Source organism: Pteropus vampyrus, unplaced genomic scaffold (genome assembly GCF_000151845.1).
Source record: "Pteropus vampyrus isolate Shadow unplaced genomic scaffold, Pvam_2.0 Scaffold149, whole genome shotgun sequence".
Classification (NCBI taxonomy): domain Eukaryota; kingdom Metazoa; phylum Chordata; class Mammalia; order Chiroptera; family Pteropodidae; genus Pteropus; species Pteropus vampyrus.
In genome coordinates, this window is record NW_011888930.1 from 3,681,622 (window position 1) to 3,693,025 (window position 11,404).

The following is an 11,404-nucleotide window of genomic DNA, read 5'->3' on the forward strand; positions in this document are numbered from 1 at the left end:
CCCAATCTTATAAATCCTTTTTAACATCCTCTTACGGAGACGCTCTGTGGTTCCCCTTGGTGTGAATTCTCCTTTGCTGGTATATATAATTCCAAATAAGTGTTAAATATACTGACGTGGACTTATACACTGACATAGAAAGATCTCCAAGATAATAACTGAAAAAAAAGATGCAGAGTATGTACAGTATAAATCCATACATGTTGAAATAACAAATGTTGTAACAGGACAGCACAGAGAAAGGTATAGGCAGACACATGCTGGGCTGTTAATAGTGTTTACCATTGTAAAGGACAGTAAGATTAGAGTGAGACTAGTTAGTGGTCGGGAAGAAAAAGGGTGAGGGTAAACTTTCCCATTTTGCTTCAAATACACTGCTTGACTATTTTTTTCCCCACTGAGCAATTTATGAGTGATATAACTTAAAGATATTAATAACATAAAATAAAATGAGACTTCTTCCTCAAAACATTTGTTTCAAAGTAAAGCTTTCTAGTGATCTCAATATGCCCTGCACTGCGTCTAATCTAGTGAAGTAAAATTAGGAAGAATGCAGGGCTAAACTTCTTAAAGTCGTTATTCTTCATTTCATACATAATTAAAAAGGTTGTTTTAAGCCATTTTCTTTTAAATACAAGGTCATAAGCGACAGATTGCTAGAAGTCTAATTATCAGATAAATGAGCACAATATCCAATAAAATGATTAAGACATTCTAGTATGTAAATATAAAGCCCAAATTAATTAAACTAATATACAAAAGAAAACACATAGCATTTCTCTTAAGTTAAATGATAAAGTAAAACAACCTGAATATTCCAGATTTTTTGAAATTTAATTTTCAAAGGGTACATTTGAATTTTTAAATGGACTGTCTGCAATAAAATATTTTCTTGGATAAACCTTAAATCAGAATATTAAATTATTTCTGAATAACCTCCATTGACAGTTTTACAAAGTGTTCTGAAAACACTTTATGCAAATGGCATCTATAATGTCCTGATCCCCCGATCATATTCCTCTTCTAGACAAAAAATGTTAATGTAACTATGTTCAAAGCTGCTGAAAATCATTCTAACATTTCACAGATGAATTGCAAGAGAATTAAAATTTCACTGGTAAATGGAACACTTACTGAATGACTACAGTGTAAAAGCGCTGTATCGAATAAATGCTTTCGTGTTTTACCATCTCATTTAATTATTACCAAACCCTATGAAGGTGAAATTATTACCTTATTTTAAGAAGATAAAGAGCTCTGTTTCGAAAAGATTAAATAAAATGCCTGGGACTCCACTGACAAAAAATGGCAGAGCCAAGATTCAAATCCTGGTAGATTGCAGTCCAATGGATGATGTTCTTTCCTGTATGCCACAATTTCTTGAGAAAAACCATTTCCCAAGTTTTTCTTAACAAATGATACTTCAGATCTCACTGCATTTCTAGAATATTCCTCTTCCCAAACCCCACTATGGATACAACTACTATATTCGGTTTCCTTCAAGCTCTTATAGAGTATTTTTATTTAGATTTATGATTCAATAAAACATACTACAAAAATTATGATGTCTACATATTATATATTAATGACACTATAAACAGTAAATAAATATTAATATGTAAATGACAGGTTTATGAAAAAAACCTCTAAATAGGAATTTACAGATCTCTTAGTTTCATTTATAAGGAGACAAGATTTGAACCAACAGAACATTTTTCTAACATTTATAGAAAGGGCTACTCAAGTTTTAAAAAAAATGGTCAAACAAAATTAAATAAGAATACCATTTACAAGTATTATTAGACACTGACATTTAAAATGTTGCCCTTTTAAAGGGAAGTGATCCTTGTCTGAAGAAAGGCTTTCATCACTAATAACTTTTAACTTTATTTAGAAAAAACATCTTCCTTTTCCCTTTTTTTTGCTAAAGCTTTAAGATGTTTTTAATTAATTGCAGTTTGACTGAGTAACGTCTGTATGTAACATAAAGCTTTCAAAAATGCATTGAGCACTCAGTTCCAAGAACTTACTCTCTCCCCCTCCTTTTTTTTAACCAGGTAAATAAATGGCTCCCTATTAATAAACTCAACTATAGAAAATAAACTGAAATTCAGGTCTAGAAATGAATATATTGGCATACAATGGAGCTGGACTAACAAGTAGTTGTGACCTGTCTCTCCAAGATACAGCTCCACAAATGGATGCTTACAAATGAAATCCAGTAACTCTCTCCGGATCTTTAAGTGCAATTTAAAGAGACACCACAAGATGACACTCTTCTTTAGTTAAAAAAAAAAACTAGTTTTTCAGGTAAATGGGAAAAAAATTATGACAGAATTCATTCCTGAAATAATAAGAAAAATGAACACATTACTTTAAAATAAGCCATACCATAATAAAATGATGATATAATAAAGAACTAAATTTTAAGTACTTATTTTTTTTGCTTCCCTAAGGCATTTTCTGCTTCCTAAGCATACTTCCACCCAATTGACATTTCTCTAAAATAAGGATTATAAACCTACAAATTAAACTGACTAGGAAGTATAAAGCCTCTATAAACCTGTGTTGAACTGCTGCCACCTGCTGGCTCCTGGTAAAATCTAAAGGCCACGCAAAACGTGGATTTCCTTTCTTGGGCCCTTCTGTTTTCCCTTTGACCACAATAATTTTTAGCTCAGATTTAACAAGGGTGGTCATTTGTACACCAGCCACAGGGAAAAAAGCTTGTATGTTATTTGAGCATGTGTGCCTTTTACTACCAAAAAAAAAAAAAACCAACAACAAAAAAATCCCCACAATAAAATGCATATTAGAATAATAGTACCCTACTATATTAAAAAAAAAAAAAAAGCCAATGTGCCCCCAACACAGAAAGAAGTTCAAATAGCAAGTTGACTTCCTTTGTTGCTGATCAGAAAAATAATAAGAAATAAGAGTGGTATTCTTCTTCAGAATAAACTCAGGTGCAGAGTTCCTCAAAACTTTGTCACTGAACCACAAGCAAAATCATTCGAGATGCTTGATAAAATGCAAATTCTCAGACCATGACCATCCCTGACAGACTGAATCAGGGAATGATAAGCTGAAATTAGCTTTCATTTTGATCAATTACTCCAAATGATTCTGATGCACAATACTGTTTGAAAACCAAAGACAAAAGCTGAATTAATTATGCAGAAAATAAACTAAAACAACTCAAACACGGTTCAATAAAATAATAATACCTTCTAAAGTTTGGTTAAGGAAAAAAGAGGAATAATAGGGAAAAAACAACAATCTTAAGAGCATAATACATTAAACTTTACAGCAATAAATTTGAAAATTTAAGAGGAAATGAATGATTTTCCTTAGCAAAAAAAAAAAAAATTACAAAATTAACATAGAAAGTTTGAATAAACTAATTACGTAGAATAAATTGGATAGATGATTAGAGAACTCCCACTGCAAAGAACAACAGGATATACAGTCGGTCCAAAGAGGATCACTAAAATACAAAGAACTGATAGTTTCAATCTTAAACCATTCCAGTTCTCAGAAAGCTCTCCAATTTGTTTAAGGAAGCCAGAAAAGCTTTAATCAAAATCTGATAGATATCAGCAAAAACAAAACAAAAAACTATAACCTGGGAAAATAAATACAAATATTCTAAATAAAATGTAGCAAATAGAATCCAACAATGAATCCAAAGAATAATATACTCTTTCCAAAAAAGATTTATTCTAGGAAATTAAATTAGAAATTATGAAATTTAATATTAATTTAAATAACTACATTGATAAATAGCAGACAATTATTAACATTAAGTGGGAACTGAAAAGACATGTGATAAAGTTCAGCAGCTATTCTTAATAAAAGTAATATTAAAAATAAAAACCAACAGTAAATATTTCCTTTTCTTTTAATTAGAGTCGATATTCAATATTGTATTAGTTTCAAGTTTATAGCATAATGGTTAGACATTTATATAACTTACAAAGTGATCCCCTCAATAAATCTAGTATCCACCTGGCACCATACATAGTTATTACAATATTACTGACTATATTTATATTCCCTATGCAGTATTTTACATCCCCATGAATATTTTGTAACTGCCATTTTGTACTTTTTAATTTCCTTACCTTTTTCACCAAGTTCTCAATCCCCATTCCATATGGCAACCATCAGGTTGTTCTCTAAGTATTTGTTTCTGTTTTGTTTGTTTGTTGTTTTAGATTCCCCATGTAAGTAAAATGTTCTAAAACTATCAATTAAATTCCTCAGGTCTTGTGTCATTTAAGGCTGCTGTTTCTGTGTTGATTTTCTGTCTGGACGATCCATCAATTGATGTCAATGGGGTGTTCCAGTCCCCTATTACTGTATTACTGTTGACCTCAATATTAGCTTCATATGTTCAGGTGTTCTACATTGGGTGTGTAAATGTTTATAAGGGTTATATCTTCTTGTTGGCTTGATCCCTTTATCATTTTGAAATATTCTCTTCTGTCTCTGGGTACAGCCTTTGTTTTATTTAAAGTCTATTTTGTCTGATGTAAGTATTGCTACTCCAGCTTTTTTTGTTACGCTCTGCAAGAAATATCTTTTTCCAATCCTTTACTTTCAGTGTGTGTGTGTCTTTCAATCTAAAGTGGATTTCTTGTAAGCAGGACATGGATGAGTGTTGTTTCTTATCTATTCAGCCACCTCGTCTTTTGATTAAAGCATTTATTCCATTTCCATTTAAAACAATTATTGATAAGTATGTAGTCATTTGATTATTCATATTTATGATTTCTTCTTCCTCCTCCTCATACTTCCAGAAGTCCCCTTAACATTTCTTGTAATACAGGTGTGGTGGTGATGAATTCCTTTAGTTTTTTTGTCAGGGAAGCTTGTTGTCTGTCCTTCGATTTTAAATGATAGCTTTGCTAGGTAGAGTAATCTTGGTTGCAGAGCCTCGCTCTTCATCACTTTGAATATTTCATGCCAATCCCTTCTGGCCTGCAAAGTTTCTGTTGAGAATCAACTGACAGTTTTATGAGAGCTCCCTTGTAAGTAACTAATTGCTTTTCTCTTGCTTCTTTTAAGATTCTGTCTTTAACCTTTGGCATTTTAATTATATGTCTTGGTGGGGGCCTCTTTGGGTCCATCGTTTGGGATTCTGTGCTTCCTGGGCTTGTGTGTCTATTTCCTTCACCAAGTTAGAGAAGTCACAGTCATTATTTCTTCAGATAGGTTTTCTATCCCTTGCTCTCTCTCTGTGATGTGAATGTTGGTATGCTTGCTGTTATCCCATAGGTCCCTTAAACTATCCTCAATTTTTAAATTTTTTCCTTTTTGCTGTTTTCTGCTACCTTATCTTCTAAACTGCTGATTCAATCCTCTGCTTCATCTAATCTGATACTGACTTCATCTAATGTTTTCTTCATTTCAATTATTATATTCTTCATCTGACTGGTTCTTTTTTTATGGTTTCTGTCTCTTTGTATAAGTTTTCACTGACTTAATCTATTCTTTCCTTAAGTTCATTGAGCATCCTTATAATCAGTGTTTTGAATTCTGCATCTGGTAGATTGCTTGCCTCCATTTCATTTAGTTCTTTATGTGGAGTTTCTTCCTGTTCTTTCATTTGGGACATTTTTCTATACATTAGGTAGATCTATATCTCCTAGTCTTGGTAGGGTGACCTGATGTAGTAAGTGTCCTGAGGGGCCCAGTGGCACAGTCTCCCTGGTCAACTGAGCCAGGTGCTCCCAGGGTGCCACTTATGTGCGTTGTACGTGCCCTCCTGTTATAGTTGAGCCTTGATTGCTACTGGTACATCAGTAGGTGAGACTGACCCTCAGGCTAACTGGCTGTGAGGACTGGCTGTGACTAGAACATATGAGCTGTTGTGCAGAGGCTGAATGGAACAGGATTCACTTTAGAGGGGCTCTGGTGCCTGCCTAGTCCATTCTTTGAGTGTGTCATTTGTGGATCTAACTGGGTGGTGCTCTGGTGTGGTCTGAAGCTGGCTCTGGTGTTGGTTCTGGGACCCTTGGTAGGGGCTCTGATGCAGGCTAAAGTCAGCTGCTACCTGTGTCTAGCCTGGAGCCACCTGGTAGGAGCTACAAAGTGATATGTAGCTGGTAACTGCTTGTGCTGGGCTTGAAGGTGCCTAGGAGAGGCTGACTGCCACCAGTGTGGGGCTTGGGGCTGCTTAGCAAGAGGTACAGGGCATGCAGAAGCCAGCTGCTGCTTGTTTGGGGTTTGTGGTCCTTTGAGAGATTGTAGAAAAGTCCACAGCATGGACGGAGGCCACTTGTGAGGAACAGTCATCGAAAGAAGTTCAAGCCAGTGCATGATTTGAGTGGGTCAAAGTCTGAGGGAATCACTAGGGGGAGACAAAAGATGTTAGCCAGGTTGATGGAGACTCAGATTTGGTGCCTGCCTGCACCGGCCTGCGCCTGCAAGCAGGGCGTGGGAAGGGTTCAACAAAGGAGCAATGGCACCTGCTAGCACTTCCATCCTGGAGAGCTGCCCTCCAGCCCTTGACCTAAAGCCAGATAATTCAGTTCTTCCTGATATGTCCCTGGAGCTTTTCGAGCTCCTATTCCTTCATTGGAGCTTTGGGCAATTGTTTGTGAGTGAATGAGTCTATGCTCAGGCCTTTTAAGAGGAAACCTTAGTCTACAGCATCCCTCTGTCTCACCTGGATGGAGTACCCACTGGTTCTCACAGCCAGATGTTGTGGAGATTCTTCTTCCTAGCACCGATGCTCCATGCTTGGGAGCCCAGTAAGGGGCTGGGATGCCTCTCTTCTCAAAGGAGACCTCTGAATCCAAGATATATACCTCCCGATTCTTAACTGCCACCTGTGGGTGGGGGACAAGCCTATTTAGTGTCTCTGCCCCGCCTACTAGTCTTGACATGGCTTTTTCTTATGTCCTTAGTTGTAGAAGTTCAGTTCAGCTAGTCTTCAGGTGGTTCTCAAAAGTGGTGGTTGTAATTTTGATGTGGCTATGGGAGGAGGCGAGTTTATCTACTCTGTCATCTTGACCTAAAGTTCCAGTATTTTCTTCAGTAAATTTAAATCCCATTACAATTAAAATTAAGAGCTAATCAAGGATATCTGCAATCTTCATTATTATTCGACACTGTCTTGGAGATCTGATTTAGTAACACCAATAAGATAAACATGAAATGACATGGAAATGTTATTTCCATTTTTATAAACTCTGGAAAGGGGATAGAACCATTTACTTTTGTCGATGATATAAATGTATACTCTGAAAACTTAAATAGAAATAGGTAAAAAAATTACAGAATTATGAAATAAGGTGGCTGTTTATACAACAGTCTTTAACAACTCTATTAACAACAAATGAAAAAGCTATAAAATATTAAGGATAAGCTTAATAAAATGAGCATAAGATCAAGGGAAAACTATAAAAATCTTACTTAAGGACATAAAAGAAGAGCTCAATAAGTGGAAGGCAATATCATGTGTTGGGGTCAAAAAGAAAATCATAAAAATGCCAATTCTCTACACTAGTAAAAAACTGGAGAATAACTGAGAACTAAAAAGGAAGGCAACTTGTAGAAACTTTCCTGAAGTCACCTATTTTAAATTATGGTTTCCTTATTGCTTACCAATAAAATTTTTTTAAAAACCTTTTAATTTTATTAGGAAATAAAACTAATTTAAAAATATACTATATATATGAAAAGGCATACATTGCTTTGAACATGTATGAACATATACCAAAAAAGGTTGTTATTTTAATGTCAAATTCAAATTGGGTAAGAGAGAAAAAGAAGTGGTTCAAATTGTACTGTCAATTAATAAACTGGAAGAGACTTTATTTTATATAATACAGCAGTCCCATTGCCTACAGTAATGCCTAACATACGGTAGGTATTCAGTAAGTATTCTGAATGTTGATTGAATAGCATAAATCAGACTATGGGACTGAGTTAGGATTATAAGTGAATATTCTTAGAAAATTTCCAAAGTTTAGATTTATAAAAACTAAATAAATAACAGAATAGAATTTAAACAATGTAAAAGCCCTTAAATTTAAAACACACAATAAAATGCAAACTATAGGCAGAGTGTGGCTATGTATGACTGTCTACAGGCAATGTAGTGCACGTGCATAAAGGGCATTTTGTTCTTTGTACACACTATCCAAACACATAGTGCATAGTGTGTATAGTGTCTTAAACAAGTCCATAGGCAGGCAAAGAGAGACTAAACTAAGTAAGAATCTATAATGAGTTATTCTAAGGTGTCCATAGAAGCAAGAGAGTAAGTCAGGAAAAGGAATCAAAGACATATTAGTCTTTGCTCAGATTCCATGTCAAATAAGCTACCTTAATAAAATTATAGCACAGGTGACTATTGAACATAGGTTTGAACTACATGGGTCTACTCATCCATGGTATTTTTCAATAAATACCTGTACTGTTTTTGATACAGGATTGGGAGTCCATGGATGCAGCAGGCCGACTACATGCATTAATCTGTGCAATTCTATATAGAGGACTTGAGCATCCATGGATTTTGGTATCGGGGAACGGGGCGGGGTGGAGGCGGGGACAGTGTCCTAGAACCAATCCTTTATGGATACCAAGGGACAACTAGGTTTTTGGGGAGTCAAAAGTTATACATAAATTTTCTACTGCACAGGGGTCAGTACCTCTAACTCCTACATTGTTCAATGGTCAACTGTATTTGATTTCCTATGGATACTTTCCAATGGGAGAAGAAAAACATACTGACCAGTCCACACTGCTTATCTCTAGTATTTCAAATGAAATCATTAAACTTTCATTCCAGATCTCCAATCGATTTTGTGATTTAAATTGAAATTGGCATACCAAATTTTGATTATCAATGGATGAAATGATAAAACAAGCTTCTGGCCTTCAACTGTTACCCTATCCCCACCCCTCTCCCACCCAAGCACAGACTAAACTGTTTCCTTCTCCATACTACTTCTGCATCTTATGCCTACGTCCACTGTTACATGTTATCAATTTATTTAGGTATGTGGCTACTAAGCACATAGTAGCATTCAATGTTTGTTGAAAAAAATATTTCTCATTCAGTAAAATGATTTATCTCAACAAACCAAAGACTCATACCTGTATCTGGATAAAAAGAGGAAGATCCTATCAAGAATGCAAAGCCAACTCCAAAAAATAAGAAAAAAACATGCTGGCCAGGCTTTCTCCTGAGTGCTAGGATTAAAGAAATATATGAAAGACCTACAGGCTAGACCAAGGGTCACCAAAGTATTGCTCACAAGCTGAATCTGGCCCACTGTCTGTTTTTGTAAATAGTGTTTTATTGGTGCCACACTCATTCATTTACATACTGGCTATTGCTGTTTTCATAGGACTACAACAAAATTGAGCAGTTGTGACATAAGACTGTCTGGCTGGCCCAAAAACCCTAAAGGATTTATTATCTGGTCTTGTACAGAAAAAGTTTGCCCACCCCTGGCTTAGAAGAAATTCACAGTCCATGCAGATCTGAGAGCCAATGGTTTGAATATTCTTGAAGGAGCAAAGGGAAAAATCAGGGCAATTTTCCAGATGAAATGATTAGCTGGGACTAAGTGAATATTGGGAAGCAGTCTGACAGAACTAAGAGAGAATGTTCCAGTGAGAGTAAATCACACGGGAAAAGGGCTGGAGGCAACAGGCTATGAACTGCAGGAGTCTGGGATAACTAGAATGCAGTAAGTTCAAAGAGGTGAAAGAGTTGGAGAGAAGGGCATTAAACTGCATGTGCCAAGATGAAGACTTTGTATTTTAAGACCATATATCACTTTGTGCTTATACTTGCCAAAAAAATAAAACACACAGACACATGCACAAATGCAAACCACCTCTGGCAGGACACACAAGAAACTAATAAAAAAAAGTTGCAGAGGGAATATAGGTACGGAACACAAGACAGATTAAAAAACTGGAGAAACTTCACTAAATACCTTTTAAAATTTCTTATTCTTTAAATCACAGGAACACACTGCCTATTCTAGAATTACATATTAAAAAGTATGAATTTCATCATAAAGGAAATAAAGGAATTTAAGTGACAAATGATAAGTGTAGACAAGCAAGTTAGATTATTCTGTGAGGATGGCTGGAAGAAGCAGAGAGTAGTTAGGAAGCTATTAATAGATGACTGTTTAAAGCAAAGATATTAACAAAGTATTATGCAGTTCTCAACATATGAAGAAGGAAAATATATGACAAAATAGCTCAAAAGGTGGTAAGTAAAAGGAATATTATTGTAAGGTTTAAACGTTTTTTAAGTGGAATAATATTAATTAGAGGCAGACTGTGATAACTTAAGGGTGGATACTATAATCACGACATTAATCATTAAAAATAATAATACAAACAGGTTTAGATAAAAAGCCAAAAGTAAAAATTAATGGAATTTTTTAAAAATTAAAAAAAAAAAAGCTTTGGTTAATCTCCTCAACCCCCCCAAAAAACAGATACAAAGGAACCAAGAACAAATGGAACAAATTGAAAAGAATTAATAAGAGAGTAACATAAACCCAACCACATCAGTAATTACACTGAATATAAAATGTACTCGGCCCTCCAGCTAAACGACAAATTTTGTCACACTGGATAAAAAACAAGACCCAAATATATGCTCTTTACAAGAGATACACTTTAAAAATAAGAACACTGATAAATTGAGAGAAAAAGATTAAAAAAAAAGATAAATACTAATATATAACAATAAGCCAGCATGACTATATTAATATAGGAAGATTTCAAGTTAAAAATTATTCCCAGAGCCTGGAAATAAAGAGGAACGTTTCATAATGCTAAAAGACCAATCCGTAGCAGACAAAACAATCCTAAATTTTTGTACCAAATTAACATAAATATAAATAAAGCAAAAATTAACTAAAAGGAAAATCAGATAAATCCACTTTCATGGTTGGGGATAGCACCTCACGTAGAGAAAGCAGACACGAATAGTTATATCAGTTCATTAGACTAGCTGTCACTGGTGGGAGTGGAGGGAAATAAATACATGTAAGTAACAGGAAGAAAGGGAAAAAAATTAAAATTGAATTAAACAGAAAAGGAGGTTTACATAGACTGCTGACGAGACTCCATATATGAAAGGTATGTGTATATCAATACTCTGGACATCAAAATCAAAGTGAAAACTGCAGATCAAATTTATTGGAAAATCATAAGATTATATATTTTTTCCTTACCAGCATCACTTTTAAATTCATTATTCTTCCAAGGTTATCAATGTAGTAGACACTGTCTTGATACCATGAATCACAGTGTAGGTAATTATACATTCCAAAAGCATGCATGTGTTCCAGTGTATATTGATCATCTCGAAGTTTTACTTCTGCCACAGCTGAAATATAAGAAAAATAAACCTAAA

At 34.8% G+C, this 11,404-nt stretch overlaps 1 protein-coding gene across 1 annotated transcript in view; it reads right to left on the minus strand.

Annotated features, from left to right (window-relative positions):
• Window positions 1-11,404, minus strand: part of NUDCD1 (NudC domain containing 1) — a 63,305-nt gene that overhangs the window by 39,917 nt on the left and 11,984 nt on the right. Inside the window, exon 2 of the mRNA XM_011369468.2 lies at window positions 11,223-11,377. Coding sequence (XP_011367770.1) covers window positions 11,223-11,377 — 155 coding nt within the window. The remainder of the gene's footprint in view (window positions 1-11,222; window positions 11,378-11,404) is intronic.